Below are 16,046 nucleotides of genomic sequence, written 5' to 3'. Positions count from 1 at the left end.
AATTTTATGGAAATGTGTATATCTCATTAGGTAGTAAGATGTCAGGTTAACAACAAAGAACTCTTTTAGCTTCATTTGTCAGGGATAAATAAAATATAAGTGTAGATTAATGTCCTTAGTGCTTCTATTTATCAGAAAAAGTACCTTTTGAGGTGCTAAAAACATTTCCTCCACTAAAGTTTCAATTCTATGCTTCTAGGTTTAGTGGGACTGCTGACCAGGTTTTATGTTCTTCCTTATCAATTTAAGAGTAACAAAACAAAGCAAAAATATGTTTTATGGAAAGCTTAATGGCCTGATACACAGCCAAAAGGAAAATGTTAAATGTGAAGGAAATTGTCAAAATACAAGACACTCTAATAGTTAAGGAATAAAAGTTATGTTAATTGCTTATTAACATCAGTTATAGAAACAGAGACAGAAGGTACTGCAATAAACAAGAAATAGGAGTTTGGAACTAGAAATAAGGGGAACACCCCATATTTATTCACAGACATTAAAAATATGACATATTTCCAGACATACTGAAGATGATAAAATGAGTTACATTCATGCCGTTGTATGGAACCATCATATAGCATTAAGGATAATGAGCTGCTCCCTGTGTATTCAATGGAATGGATTTAAAAACTAGAATATCTATAAGATTTCAAGACATTCTCTAGTTTTCAAAATGATACTTTGGAAAGCCACATGGTGATTATAGCGGTATTCCCCAAAAGAACCTATTCACTCTACAAACATGTATGAACAGTTTATGGAAAATACAGTGCTGGATAACATGGGGAGTGTGAAGATGAAAAAGACATGATCACTATTCTCAAGAAACCTGACTCCACAGTAGAAATTTGTTCACTGGGAGAACGTGATTCATTAAATAGGGCTCTAATTTGCAGAGATCAAAAGCTTTATTCAGCCCATAGCTTTCTATTTTTCCTCCAGAAGTGTAAAGTATTTACATAATTTATTTGGTTTCCCAGAGAGTCAGAATTTGCTTGAATGTTGAATGTATGTCTGACTTTCACAAACTCCCCCATACAATGCAATATAAGTGCAGCTGACCCTTGCACAACACAGGTTTGAACTGCATGGAACCACTTATGCACAGATTTTTTTTTTTCACCAAATCAGTACTATTGTAAATGTATTTTCTCTTCCTTATAATTTTCTTACTAATATTTTAATTTCTCTAGGTCACTTCATTATAAGAGTATGGTATATGATATGTATAACACACAAAATATGTTTCTATCGACTGTTCATGTCATTGATGAGGCTTCCAGTCAACAGCAGGTTATTAGTAGTTAAGTTTTTGGGAAGTCAAAGCTATATATAGATTTTTGACTTGCAGGAGGGTTGGTATCTCTAACTCTTGGGTTGTTCAAGGGTCAGCTGTAGATAGATACGTATGTATACATACACACACACACACATATATATACAGATATTCTTACATGGATATCTTATTATGCCTCATTGAAAATAACTGGACCAAAATTGGATTATTATACTTAAAGTCCCTTGCCTATTCCACACATTTTTATTTTTTCTGTTAATCACTATAAAGTTCCAGAAACCAACTTCATTTGCTATAAAAATTTGAAAATCATTAAGCAGGAATCACTTATTATTATAAGTAATTATCTTCGCTTCACTTAAAAATCAAATAATTTTGTGCATTTTTATTTTCTGAGGACTAGTGTAAGAGAAAGAAAATACAATGAAAATATAAAGTATAATTAGAAAACCATAATAGAGTTACCAAGCTCTTAATGCAGAAAGAATGGTTATTTGCATTTGAGCTATCATTATAGGTAGAAAATAATTTGGTTCTGTATTAAAATTATGACTGCTTGCATTGCAACTCAACAGTACTATTGTACACAAAACTTTAAATGTCTCTGCTAATGACAATGTTACTTTTCATAATTAAAAAAAGTCTAAATATGCCATATGCTTTCCGTATAAAAGGACGGCAAGCATTAAGTATGGAACTGTATGATATACCAAATTAATCTAATGTTTTATTGCTGACATCATTGTGAAGTATTCAAATAGTTCTATAAACTAGTGTATTTTCAAAATAAATAGCATACCTGTTTAAACTGAAATTTGAGCATATGTATTTATTTTCACGAGTCAAGTTTTTCTGACTAGAATCACTGAAAATTCATAGTTTTATGTTAAACAGATACTGAGCCAAGAACACTAAATAAATTTTCCCCTCCAGTGCTACAGCAAATCACTATTAATACTATTGCCTGTTAACATGAAGCAAAACAGATGTTATTCTCTACAATTGTATTCTGAATATAAGCAGACAAATGCATATTATAGTTTTAATAAGCTTGAATACAAGTCAACTTTCATGCTTTGTCAAACTTTCCAGCAATTCCTAAAATGTCAACCTTCAATACTCTGGAAAGCAAGTTTTATTTTATCTAGTAGTTAAGTATTATCTTTTATTTGGGGCCTCCCTCACTATAAATTTAATGGAATGACCAAAACTTCACAAATGCAGTAATGTAGTTGCTACTATCATACATGAAACTTCTCAGCTCACTTACCTCCTCCTCCTGTTTCTGAATAAATTTGTTCTGTTTGCATGTATAAAAGTTCATGTCACCACACTTATTAAAGAAGTCTGTGGTGCGTTGGAAAGAGCATTTGATCTGGAATTACATTATTTCCAAGACTACTTCTATCCCTTAGTAACATTTAACTGCCACAGTGCCTTGGTCACATCACCTGTAAAATGCTCATTACTGCTCTAACTCACCATATTTTGGGGGAATATCAAGTAAGATTACGTACGGAAAAGTCAAATATAAAGAAGTGTTGTTCACTAGAGAAGAAACAAACCTGCACCCTTTCTCTGCACTTAACAAAGTGGTAAACCAACCACTTGAAATTGGCCTCTTCTCAACCCCAGTAGAAAGATACCAGCAGCAAAATTGTGTGGATTCTAGCTAATGCTCGGGATGCCTCTTACTTAATAAAATAAATACAATTAAATTAAATTTTAAAAAATCCACCTCTTGCTCTTCCTCTCCATCTCTTGGCTCTATTAGTCAAGGTAATTCTGAAAGTCAGCCTGTAATCGACCTTTCATGTGGGGCCCTAATGTGTAGTGCCTTTGTTTGTACACGGTTCTCAAAGTTTCAGCCAGGGCCAGCAACTTTAGTATCCTGAAAACTTGTTAGAAATGCAAATAATTGACCCCACTCCAGACCTACCCCTGAATCAGAAACTCCCGTGTGGGGCCTAGCAGTGTGGGTTTGAACAAGTCCTCCAGGCGACTCTGATGCACGCTCACGTCTGAAAATCACTGCAGGTCGTCCCATCCTACCCATCTATGCATGGCACCTTGTCATAACTCGCAGGTGACTTTTCACCTCCCTCCTTCACAAAGCACCACGCGTCCCTCCTGCATCGAGCACGAGCACTGAATCGACAGCTCAGATTGAGGGGAGACCCAGGGCAGGAGCCCGAGCCCCAGGACGGGCCTCCGCCGGCCCCGTCCCACCGGCTCGGCTCGGGAGGCGTCAGGCGGGGGTTGGCGCAAACACGCCGCGGGCCGGCTCCTCGGCCGCCGTTACCTGCACGAGCGTCATCTGCGAGCCGAGCGCCAAGAGGATCTTCTCAGTCTTGGTGGGGTACGGGTTGTCACGGTGCTTGTAGAGCCACTGCTTCAGGGGCCGCGCCATGTCTTGCAGGGCCTGCCGCTTGTGCCTCACCTTCCCGCCGTTCTGCCTGGCCCTGAGCATCGGGGGAGGGGGAGGGGGAGGGGGGAGGGGGCGGCCCGGGTGAGCGGCGCCGCCCGGCCGCTGTCCCCGGGGCCCCGGGGCCCCCCGCGCCTGGACGCCTGGACGCCTGGACGCCTGGGCGCCGTAGGCCGCGCGGCCCGCTCTCGGGGGCGTCGGGCTCCGAGGGACGCGCCCGCCCCGCGCCCGCCAGCGGAGGTGAGGCAGGGACGGAGCCGCACTAACGCGCATCTCGCTTTGAAATGGCCTGCTTGCCGCCAGGGGCACGTGGCGGCAAGGACACTGTCTTGAAAGGCGGGAGAGCTTGGCCAGCGGCCAGCGCCTAGAGCTGGAGGGGACCGGACGGTTGTTAAGCGACCTGAGGGAAAATGGTATTTAGGCTCCGGATCTCGCAGCGGGGCCGGCCCCTCTCCCCCGCGCCCGCGCCCGCGCCCGCGCCCGCCCTAGGGATGGGCCCGGTCAGGGTGCTGCCAGCTCTCGAACGTTCCCGTGGGGAGCTCACGCCTGCCTCTCCCGCCTCTCGGGAGCTTCCCGAGCTCAACCACTGGACGGCGGGAATAGAGCAAGGGATGCTGGCGGTCCTGCAGCCCCCGCTCTTTCCCACGGAGCTATTTTCTTTGATCCTCTGGACAAAGGGGAAATTCTCCACGCAAGTGTTTGTGGAGGAAGGACGCAGAACCTTAACCCCCCCCCCCCCCACACACACACACACCACCCCAGGGGCCTTTTCCCGACTGAAGGGAGACTTTAAAAGGTATGGAAAGCTCGGTCCCTGAGCAAAAAGCACGTTCAAAAAGGGAGGGAAGAGGCTGAAGCAGCGCGGAGCCCTAGGAGGCTTCGGCGCTGCGCTCCCCGGCGGCTCCGGGAGGTGTCGCCGCGCGCCGCGCCCTGCGGCTCCGGGACGGTCGCGCGCCTGCGCCGCAGCTTCCAGGACTTTCGCCTCCTGAAACACTTTGAAGTGCAACTCAACGCGAAAGGACTGGTAGTGATATTTCCACGAAACCTAATCTCTATTTCACTAACCAGCAACGCCGCAGAGCAAGCAGCTGATGCAATCTTTCAGGTGGAGACGGCCAGGACGGCCGCCCCTCTCCCGCGGGGCGCTCGGGGAGCCGCCGCGACGCCTCGGCAGCCGGAGGGAGCTGCCGGCCCACCCGCGAGTTCCCGCTCCGCAGCGGCCCCTCACCCCACCAAGCCGAAACCCGGCGCGGCAGGCCGGCCGCCTCCACCCCCCCCCCCCCCGCCCGGGCTCGCAGCGGGCCCCGCCGAGCCGCGCGCGCCCGCGCCCGCGCCCAGGGCGCCCCGCGCATTGGCGACCTTGCCAACACCTTCGAGGCAGCTCCGAGGCCCCGTCGCGACAGAAGATGGGGAAGGCCACGGGGCCGGCCTGACCCGGGACGCCCTGACCGCTTGGCCCTGCCCTGTTCCTTGGCATCGCGCTCAGCCCCCTCTGCCTAGCTCTCAGCCGCGTCTGCACCCGTGGGCCGGAGCGGGGCAGGCAGCCCCCACCCTGAGATGCAGGTATCGGGGCCCGAGGGGCCGTCCCAGGTGTTCTCACTTTCCAACAAGCCTCTTGTGAGCTGTCCTGATGAGCTGATTCCCCTATATTTCGAGAAACTAATGCTCGAGACCAGGGGCGGAGACCTTCCCTCCCGGGGACTCTGGGTCTCTAACCCAGGGGCCTGGCTGCCACTTGCACGCCCCGCGCCGCTCACCGCTCCCACTGTCCCGGCTGCAGGCGGGCGGGGGTCCCGGGAGGGTGCGCGTACCCAGTCCTCCGGTGTCTCAGGCCGAGGTTGTCCTTGAGGGGCGGGCCGTCCGGAATGCCCACCTCGGGGCGGGCGTGGGCACTGTCCAGGACGCCACCATAGGGCCGGCTGCCCCGTTCCCGCTCCGCAGCACCGCGGTCCTCAAAAAGCACGGCGCCGCTGAGCTTGTTGAAGACGATGGTGTTCATGGTGCGGGCTGGCAGGGGCGCGCCGCGCGGCCGCAGCGCCTCGAGGCCTGGCCGCCGGGAGCTCCGCAGGGCTCGGGTTCTAGACGAAGAAGATGCATCACGTTACTCGCTCAGTGCTCACGGCCCAACGCGTCCCGAGCCCCGGGCTTGGCCGAGGCTCTGGGCCCGGGAGCCGAGGGGAGGAGCGGGGCTGCGGCACCTGGACACGGGAATCCTTGCTCTCCCCACCTGGCTACACCGCTAACCCGCCAGCCTCCCCTCCCCCCCAACCCTGCTCGCTGGGGGGACAGGTCCCTACCCTCCTTCTGGCCCCCCGACATCGAGTTCCCAAGGAACCTCAACCAGGAATAATTTACCTGCGTTGGCAAAGGAAAGTAATTCCTAAACGAGTTCTTTTCTTGGTTTTAATCTGGAAGAACTGCAATCGGGTTAGCGGAGCCCGAGAGGCGCGGGGAGGGGGGTGTTGGTTCTTCAGGCACACGGAAGTCTAAAGCATCGCGGAGCTCCCACTCGGGTTAGAAGGAGGGATTGGAAGGAAGGGAAATTTGGGGGTAATATGAACGACTACATCTGCAAGTCCCGGTTAATGAGTCCCAGGCCACACTGGGATTCCGGGGATTTTCATGTTTTCTAGATCCTGGATGGTTTGGCTGAAACCCCTGCGTTCTAATTCTGGCTAAGGTCCCTGGGGGTAGGGGTGAGGGCAGGGAAAGTCAGCTCACTCCAGAGCTAGAAAGTTAAGTGGCGTCAGAGGCAAATGCACCACTTTGTGTCCCTCCCCCCCACCCCCGCCCGCTCCAGGACGCGCAGGGTCCCGGCGGGTCAAAGGCGCCGGAGACCCGGGCCTCCCGGAACCCGCTGTCAGTGCGGTCCTCTTCCTCAGCGCGGGTGTGAGCCTGGAGCTCGGAGCCCCTCCTCACTCGCCCCTCTCTGGAGCCTCGGGGAACCATTTCAGAGGTTGCATAGGTGTCAGGAGCGGAAGGAGGCATAGCGGTCCGCGCACCACCGAGCCTGCGGCTTCCATCCTTGGAAAAAGCTTGCAGCTCACCTCCGGGGTCGCGGCGGCCCCGAGCCTCTGGCCGCAGAGCGCCGGCCTCAGGTTCAAGCGCGCGCCGCGGCGGAGCAGTGGAGTTACCGCCCCCATCACCCCGCCTCGCGCCTCGGGGTAGCTCCTGTTTCTCCCCAGCCGCCTCCGCACTCCTGCCAGCCCCCCCTCACCCCGCCCCGCCCGGGCCGGGGCAGCCACCCCAACACCGCCAGATCTTCTGCCTCGCAGAGCGCCCACACTCGCCAACGCCCCCTAACCCCGCCCTCCCGCCGCCACAGCAGCGGCCACGCGCGACACTGAGGACCGTGACCACAAAGATTGAGAGACGGCTACCGTCAGGATTCCTGGGGAGGTGCAGCCAGCCTTCTGCGGAGTGCTCAGTGCACTATAAGGCTGAGTCCTCCCGCGCAGGCAGGTACGTGTCTGGAGTGTGCCCACAGCCTCGGCGAAAAGTGTCCAAGCAAATTTCCGTGCTTGCAGCCCCTGTTCTAAGGTCAGGACTAGCCTTGGTGGTGGTGGTGGTGGTTTTTTGTTTTTTTTTTTCTTTTTTAAATCAGTGCGCGTAGTGCTTTGCGTTCACGCTGAGATGTTTGTCCAACACACCCTTTCCCACTCCGACTGTGTCTCTCCGCCCCGTGGTCCCATAGTCAACGGCGAGTTTTTCCAGGCGACTCCGCCGTGAGGTTTGCCACCCCGGACCTTTTCCTGGCTGTCCCAAGCCCACGCAGAGGTCGCAGCCACAGACACCCGGCGCAGTCTGGGTCTGCAGGCTGCAGGCGAGTTGGGAGGGGGCTGCAAGGGTCCGAGAGCCGGGTCCGGAAGCGAGGGGTTCGGGGCGTGGGGCGTGGGAAGCGCAGCTGCCGGCCCTCACCCGGCGCCCAAGCGCAGTCCCCAGCGCCCCTTTCTGCTCCTGCACCCCCCACTTCCCCTTGCCCTGCCTCGCTCCAAACTGTCGCTTGGGGAGCTCCCTGCGTGTGGAACTACCGCACCCGACGCCCGCGAACAACTGTAAAGCCGCGCAGGAGCGGCCACCCCGGGGCGCGGACCTCGAAGCGGGGTGGGGGCAGGGCGGGGAGAGCCGAGGGCAGGAGGCAGAGGGAACGCGCCCCCCCCCCCCGGAGCCAGGGCGAGCCGCGCGTCCCCCGGCGCCGAGCACGACGCGCGACCCGAGGGCTGTACCTGTGGCGGTGCGGCCGGCGGCCGGCGGCAGGGCGGCTGGCTCTCCCGCGTCGAGGCTAGGCGCGCTCCCATCCCCGCCGCATGTTCTCGGCGCGGGCTCCAGCGCGCTCACCGCAGCCACCGCCGTCCTCTCGGCTTTATTTACGCAGACGGGCGCGCGCGGCCCGGGCACAGGAATACCGAGGCCTTCTCATGTTTCTTGACTGCGCGGCCCAGCCGGCGAACATCCTGCGGGCGCGGTATCCACGTTCCCGGGCCGGCGAGAGGAAGCCTCAGCACCCTCCCGGCCGCGGGGACTGCCGTTAACCTCGCAGACGAGCCGCCGCTGTAGGCGCCGCCGGGGAGGCCCCCCCGGCCCCCCTCCCCCCCCGCTCGCCGGGTCCTCCCCAGCGGGGCCCGGCTCTCAGATCCACCGGCCCCGCAGGCGCAGAGCAAAAGGGGCTATTTCCTTCACACTTAAGGGAGAAATTGGAGAAGCCGCAAGTAGCGCTCGGCTCGGGCTCCGGGAGCTGAGAGACTGCGGTGCAAATCCCGCGTCTTAGCTGGCCCGAGAGCCGGAAATTTAGCCACGCGCGGCCAGCAGGAGAGTGCGCTGCGATGCGCCCTTCATTTGCTTCGCGATTAGCGGGAGAGAAGTTAGAGCTCAGGTTTGTGCCTCTAACGTGCGAGCATATCACGGGAGGTGCTTGCGCCCCGGGAGCTTCTTTTCTGGTGTCACCGGGCTTCTGAGGTCCGGGTTGTCTGGGATCCAGGCGCACGTCCCGCGTCCGAGGCCAGGGCTGGAGAGGCTGCGCTCGCCGTGGACACAGGGGTGGAGGGAGGCAAGGCTGGGGCGAGGCGAGCCCAGGTGCCCAGCCCACGGTGACCCAGGTAGAAAGAGAGGGCGAGCCCAGGGCCAGGGACCTGCATGGAGGAAAGGGCATGGAACTTGGAAGAATCCCGAGCTGGGACACAGTGCAAGGAGTCAGAATGCCTCTCAGATTCCCTTATTGACGATAGTTCTCTTCCCACCATCACCCTAAATATAAGAGTAGCGAAAGCTGTAATTTGGGTGCAACGGTGAAGCTCAGAGCTTCTGGCAGCCTTGAATATCCTCCAGGCGCCGAGCACGAAGCCGCCCGCGTACTCGCCGCGGGCCTTGCCGCCGCAGCGACACCTTCATCTTTTTGTAAGAGCGAAAGTAGATTTTCCCAAACCTGAAAGTTATGACATCATTATTCTTTTCTCCTTAAAGGTGGCTGGTCAGCTCTGGGGCAGAGGCCCACCTAAGCATCTTCCTTTTATGGCCCTGGAAGTGGTTAAATATATCTCTATATTAAAGCTACTATTTCCAAGACTAATCACACCTTCGAATTTTCCATTATGTTATCTCCCAAAATACGCGATGGCAAACCCGGCAGTGGCACAATCTAAAGCAGAACAGGACGAAGGTTTAAGTTTTTGCGCGTTAGGCAGATAAATATTATCATTTGAGCACATTCCCCCCTGTCCTTGTTTTCCCTTCATGTATAATTTGAGGTTGGAACGTTAGCATTTTGTCATTGGCGCCGCACTTGACTTGCTGAAGTGTGAATTCAATATACACATCGGTCTACAGAACTCGCTGTGGGATTTAAAGTCCCATCATAAAATTTCAGCCACAGACTTGCAGCGAATAAGTTTCACAATTGATAAATTGATAATTCACAGGAAGAAAGAGAGGGATTCTCTCCTATGGCTCTATGATGGTGGTCACCAGTCATTATAATGAAATCAGCTGTAAAACGCCCCTCTGACATCTATTTTGGCCAGCTGTGCTGTGTAAAGCAACAAGCATGTACTTGGTTGCTTGTAATTTCATTGTACAGTACTGAGTTAGGGAGTAGTATATACTGCATTTTGTTGTTTTAGTCTTAACTGCATTTACACAATTTTAAAATGCACTTAGAGGACTTTCATCTTAGATATATTTACGTATAAGATTTGTTTTCTTAAAATGTGATATAAAATATACAGCAAAATAATCTTTGTGTGAAACATTTTTTATTTGGTATAGGAATAAATATACACACCTTTGTCTTAAGTCACTGAAAAAGTATTGCAGAATTATTTTAGATTATAGTTTAGTAATTAGAATCCATTTTAAAATGAAAAAAAAAACAGTGAAGGGTTGGTTTTTAAATGAAATCATATGGAGGATCCCTCCATAATATACAAATGGGCATGTGTTTTCTGATAGACCAAAATTTTTATTTTTGCAAGTTTCATCCTCTGTGCAAGAATAAAGTTTCTTCTTTATTTTAACCCACAGTTCAGACACAGTTATCATTATATTAAATTCCACCTCTTCTGAAGATGAATTTTACTGAGCTTCTAATGCTATGTTGTAATCTCAGCATATGAAATGCTGCATTATAATCCTCAGAAGCAAACCTTCAAGTTTTAGAAAACATATCAGAAGACCTAAGAGAATATGTAGTTTGTGGGAGATGGCCATGTGCAGGTGAAAGAAAAAACAGCTTAGGCCGGAAGTCAGAAAATTTGAGTCCTAATCTTAATTTTGGTTAGTTTGATCTTGGTTTAGCCTGAACTTACTAAAGCATAAAAGATGAAGCTATTAAGTTTTCCACAAATTTGCCATATGCTATTATTAAGATTTTTTTTTTAATGTGAAAGCAATATATTACTACTGCTAAAGCTAGAAAAATGTTAAGTAACAACATTTGGCAGAAATCTTGATTCATTCTGTTAGACCTAGAGTGTCATTATAAACATAAGCAATTTTCACTTTCTAATAAAAAAAAAGCCTTCATTTTAAGCATTTTGGTATTTTACCAAGGAGCCTGACAGTTCAGAACAAATATTGATTAAAGTTTTTGAAAATAAGGATTGCTTTTAAACTCTTTTTTTCTAGTTATTACTTATAGGCAATGATATAAATTACAAAGCCAGGGAATGACTGTCACTTCCCGTCCAAATGTTATAAAATAGTAAATTTATGAACAAATAGCAGGTTCACCTCACACTTGGCCAGTGTGACTTGTAGAGATACATGTCGAAGTGCATAAGGGAAACAGCGAAGCCCATAGTGAAAGCCACAGCTGCAGAAACGTGGTGGGTGAGCCAGCAGAAATGGGAGCCTCCAAATTTCTCACAAGGCATTTTTTGCTTTGTTTATGATTTAATTTTAATTGCATAAATAATGCAGGATAAATTCTCTCTGAGAGGGCCTTCTCCATAAATTCACTCACAGCCAAGGAACAGAGTACAAGTGAAAGTTCCTCGTCAGCCAGCTCCACCCAGTCACGTTCCTGGGTAGCAACCACCAAGAGGTGGCCACTGCTGATTTGATGTGCAGCCTTTGGCTCCTTCTTCTCTGGGTTCACATACATGAATGCAAGCAAATCATCATAGTTTCGCTTTCTGACCTTTTGAAATAAATGAGACCATAACTTATGCCCTTATATAAACATACACAGACACACAGAATTAAACTAAAACTCGCTTTTTCATTCGATTTCATAGAGAACTTTCATATTAGGACATATACATGTAATTCCGTATTTTTAAGTCTTACATGATGCTCCATAATCCATTTAGTCATTCTCCATCATCATTTCTGCCTTTTCAATTCTCACTATAATAAACATTAAACACCTTTGTTGGACTATTTCTGCACAAGTGTAAGCATGTTTCTAGGAATCGCTATACAGATGTGAAATTCCTGGGTTGAAGGAGACATGATTTAAAAATTTTGATAGATATTTCCTAATTTCCCTCCAATCTATGCCCCTAAAGTCCCCGTTTGCTGACGTGCTACATAGCATTTCATATATTTGGACATCATAATGTTTGCCAGTCTGATGAGTAAAATAGTGTCTTATTGTGTGAGAAGATTTTCATTTGTTTATAAGCCATTTGTATTTCTTAATTAAAGAAACTTGCTTATAATTTTATTAGATGCCTTGTTAATTTTATAAAGATCCTTTATAAATCATTTTTCCATGATATATATGTTTTATATAGTGCAAATATGTTACCTGGTCTGACATCTGCCTTTTGCCTATTTTGATTTTGCCTTATAGGGGGTTTAAAGGTGAATATAGGTCAATAGGTCTGCATTTTCCTTTATGAATTCTTGGTTTTGTGTCTTCCTTACAATTTTGTGTCTGTATTTTGTGTTTTTATTTTCTTCTAATGGTTTTAAAAAATTATTTTCACTTGGCTCTTTAATCCTCTTGGAATTAATCTGTATATGTTGTGAGGTGGAAATCTAACTTGATTCTTTTCTCTTCTTCAGTTGAATAGCTAGTTATTCCTGTGGTGTCCCTTAAAGAGTTTTCCCCCACTGATTTGAAATTCCTTTTCTGGTGTACATGGCGAATTCCTTTCCAATGTAGATTGGTCTAAGAGATGTTGCAAAACACCCAAAAGGCTGTAATAAATTTAATCTTCAAAATTTTAAAACCATCTTGCGCTCCAAAGACTTCCAATATTATTCTGTTTCTAATTTCAGAGCATGTCAAGTATCGAAATAGTAATATGCATGGCCTGGTTATGGTTCTAATTTAGAAGGCTAATTCAACACTGTTCTAGGACGAAGCTGCCTTTTATTTTGTCGTGTCCTGCTCGAAGCAGGAGAGCAGTTTCGGGCAGCCATAGTCTCCAGAGTAGAGGACGGCTGTACAGAGCTTTTCAAATGCATCACATAACCAAGTGGTAACTGACCACCAGCAATATAAGGTTATTTGTAAAAGTGATGAGTCCCTGCCATCCATCATTTGAAAAAGTAAAATGCATCTTTTTTTTTTCTTGCTCAATACTTAATGGAATGCGAATTACTTTTTTTTTTTTTTTTCACAAAGCAACCAGTCAATATGAGAACCTTCAATCTGCTTGCATATTAGTCGAATTCACTCTGGACAAACATGCAAATATTTTGTTGCCAACACTCCTCAAAACGTTAGCTACATAAAAAGTACAGAAATACAAATAATGAACAGTCAGTAGAGCTGAGATCCAGGTGGGTTAATGTTCTTCTTCTACTTCCCAGAGCTTGAGACAGGGCCTGAAGTAACCGTGAAGCACTAACACTTCATCTTTTCGTTTCATTCCAAAATATCTTCGGTAGCCACCAATAATCACAGAGTCTCTACTCCATTATACACATGAAAATATACTATATTGTGGAATCTTGAGGTGAAATCTGGAGAACGTTTTGTCCTCAAAATGTGCATTGAAATACAAGAATTTCTCCCAGGAGACTATTCTATCTTGAAAATCAATTTGCTTGCATATCAAAACGTGGCCATTTAAATATAGTGAAGACTTTTGATCACCAGCTAGTATGACTCTATGTTTGGAACCAAATGGACTTCAGGTACTCAATAGAGTTTTAAGATGCAATTACTCTATGTACTTCATGCTGTATCAAGCTTTTGGCTGACCCCACCACCCCATCCATCCTCCCTGCTTTCATTTTTATTCTGTTTTCATGTATGTGTGGTTTATTTGAATAAATTCACCAAAGGAATGCGTGTGAGCAAAAGTGATGTATTCAACTTTTGCTTAATCTGCTTAAAAAGAAATTGCTTGTCTTCTTTAACTCTTCCCTGTTACCAAGGGCTGGAACACGGATGTGACAGTGACCCACATCTATTGATCAGATAACAACTCAAAGAACAGCAGAGAGTCACAAGATGAAAGGAACCTGGGGCTTTGAATGGACCACATGGATGAGAGCTTCCGGGCTTGGGCTCAGATAACTCTTTCTGGGAATGGCTGGACAGTAAATGTGTGAGGTTTTGTGGGTCATAAGTTCCCCGTTCAACTCTGCCACTGCAGTGTGAAAGCAGCTGTAGATAATGCTTGAGTATGAATGAGTCAATGAATGAGTGTTGCTGTGTTGCTGTAAAACTATTTAATGGACACCGAAGATTGAGCTTTATGTAATTTTCATGTGCAACACAATATACTTCCCTTGACTTTTTTTTTTCCAGTCATTTAAATATGTACAAACTGTTCTTACCTCAGGAACAGAAACAGACAGCAGGCTAGATTTGACGGGAGGTTGATTTTGCTGGCCCCCCGCACCTGGGCTATTCAGCTCTGGACTCTTATGAGGGACCAATAGACTTCCCCTTCTTGAAGTCACAGTACTTTGGGGTTTCTTGACAAAGGGAACTTAGCCTATATGCTCCATAATGCACACCTGTACAAAGTTACCGCCAGCGGGCTTAAGCAAAGCACTTTTAGATGACTGGAGGCTTTCCCAAACAGAGGGAACTCAAAAGATGTCAAGAAAGCATGCTTTCTCCCCTCTCCTCCTGAGAATGTGTTAAATATGTTTAGAGAATCAGCCTAATTATTTTCACAATATTTTTAATGCTGTTCTTTTTGTATTTTAACCCCCTTTAAAAAAAAAGTATTGACATACCTTTAGACACGGTATTGTTTGGGTTTTGATGCTTATGTTTTTTTTAAGTCATGGAAAAATGGTGATTAATTTATAAGGATTACTGTTTTCTAGCTCACTTCCTCCTGCCTCTCCCCCAAACCCCACAAAATTCAAACTATTTTTTCCATTGTTTTCTTTTAAAATAATCAACAGTAAACATTTATGGGACACCTGCATGCAAAATCCTGTGCCAAGAACTGCATTGAATTTGATTTAAAAGACATGATCCTTGCCTAGCTTAGAAACTTGTTAAGAAAGCCCCAGAAAACAAACATACCTCATCTAAAATGTTCTAAGGTGTCTGATATAAAGATTGCTTGAATCCAGTAAATCTGTAAATCATCTGTAGAAATTGCATGAGGGAGCATAAAGACGATAGAAGGGCCATTTTATGTGTCTGCTAAAAATTTTGTAACCATATTACCAACATCCTTCCTGAAAACATGCAAAAAGATCATTATTTCAGAAATTTGAGCCTGATTGAAAAACAGCATTTTCACCTCTTACATCAGACATTTTCAAGTTTTATGCCAAAAACCTCTGGGTTTCAAGAGAGATTTTTAGGGCTTCCATTGGAAAAAAAAAAAAAACAGCAAGAGTAAACACAGGAGTTGTTAGCTCATCTTTCCTGGTCCAGGCCTTCCTGAAACCTGCCTCTGGTCCTCCACCTTTACACTCTTTTGGAAAACTCTTGAAGGGAGAGGGGGTTTGGAAGAGACAAGTTTTGAGAATAAACTTGTCATATGTGGCAGTGAGGTAATTCTTGAGAGAGAAGCCTCTACCTCTCTCCTAAGACCAATTCTTGCCCAAGTGTCTCGGCTCCAGACTACCCCGGCAGGCAACTTATTGGGGTGGAGTGGTGGGGTGGAGCAGTTGGGCCTTCACCTAGAACTATACAGTGATCCTAAGTAATTAGCTATCTGTTTGTTTTGATATTCATTGATCTTTGCTAAGTGTGCTTTGATGTTGTCAGCTACTACAAATCCTGTTTTAGAAGGGAGTGTGGGCTATACAAGAAAGGGAAAAGGAAAAAAGGTGTTTATGCCAATGAATTGTGCAATTTAAATAGCCCAAAGTCTAGGATAAGAGAAGCCCTGTAATATCCAAATATCACAGTTTTTTTTTTCTTGGACCTGCAGTAGCGGTCAGCTCAAGACAGAATGTCCTAATGCTGCTCTTCTGGACTCTTATAAATGGGGACATAGTTATGGAATAAAAAAATTTACATCACATGCACATGGCACTTACTACATGCCCATGTACCATCGTAGGCACTTAACTCATGTCATTCTCACAGCCATCCTTTGGGGTAAGCACCTATTAGTGCCCATTTTGTAGAAGAGGACGCCTAGGCCTAGAATTGCCCTAAGTCACGGGTTGATCACTGTTGGAGTTAGGATTTGAATGCCGTCAGGCAGGTGCCAGAGCTCATTTGCTGAATCACCTAATTCTGACTAACCGCCTCTCTGAAGGTACACTGGAAGGGTAGAGAGAAAGAACGTTACTTGACTGCATCATTGTAGGCACAGCTAAATACGTGGTTGCACACCTTTTGGCTCCTCATGCAGCAGCAGGAAATTTGACACCAGTGTGTTTGCTTTCCTTTCTGTATGTGACCTTGGTGGGGAGCAGATAGACTCTCAGTGTCACCCAGAATGTGCT

General features: G+C 47.3%; 1 protein-coding gene and 1 long non-coding RNA gene across 22 annotated transcripts in view; one reads left to right on the top strand and one right to left on the bottom strand.

Annotated features, from left to right (window-relative positions):
* Window positions 1-8,265, bottom strand: part of LOC140629455 (homeobox protein Mohawk-like) — a 129,573-nt gene extending 121,308 nt beyond the window's left edge. For 14 of the 21 annotated variants that reach the window (XM_072818954.1, XM_072818950.1, XM_072818953.1 and 11 more), the window contains exons 1-3: window positions 6,078-6,499; window positions 5,480-5,800; window positions 3,600-3,759 (exon numbers count right to left, since the gene is read on the bottom strand). In XM_072818954.1, the coding sequence (XP_072675055.1) occupies window positions 3,600-3,759; window positions 5,480-5,721 (402 nt within the window). In that variant the 5' untranslated portion in view covers window positions 5,722-5,800; window positions 6,078-6,499. Of the gene's footprint in view, window positions 1-3,599; window positions 3,760-5,479; window positions 5,801-6,077; window positions 6,500-6,769; window positions 6,890-7,102; window positions 7,631-7,948 lie in introns of those variants that run through there. The other 7 variants (XM_072818965.1, XM_072818966.1, XM_072818946.1 and 4 more) reach the window with 6 other exon arrangements.
* Window positions 5,034-16,046, top strand: part of LOC140629457 (uncharacterized) — a 187,149-nt gene continuing 176,136 nt past the window's right edge. The window contains exons 1-2 of the long non-coding RNA XR_012027290.1: window positions 5,034-5,285; window positions 6,523-7,184. This is a non-coding gene — a long non-coding RNA (uncharacterized lncRNA). The remainder of the gene's footprint in view (window positions 5,286-6,522; window positions 7,185-16,046) is intronic.

This window comes from Canis lupus, assembly GCF_048164855.1.
Source record: "Canis lupus baileyi chromosome 5 unlocalized genomic scaffold, mCanLup2.hap1 SUPER_5_unloc_7, whole genome shotgun sequence".
Taxonomy (NCBI): Eukaryota; Metazoa; Chordata; class Mammalia; order Carnivora; family Canidae; genus Canis; species Canis lupus.
This window is presented reverse-complemented; position numbering and strand designations above follow the sequence as displayed.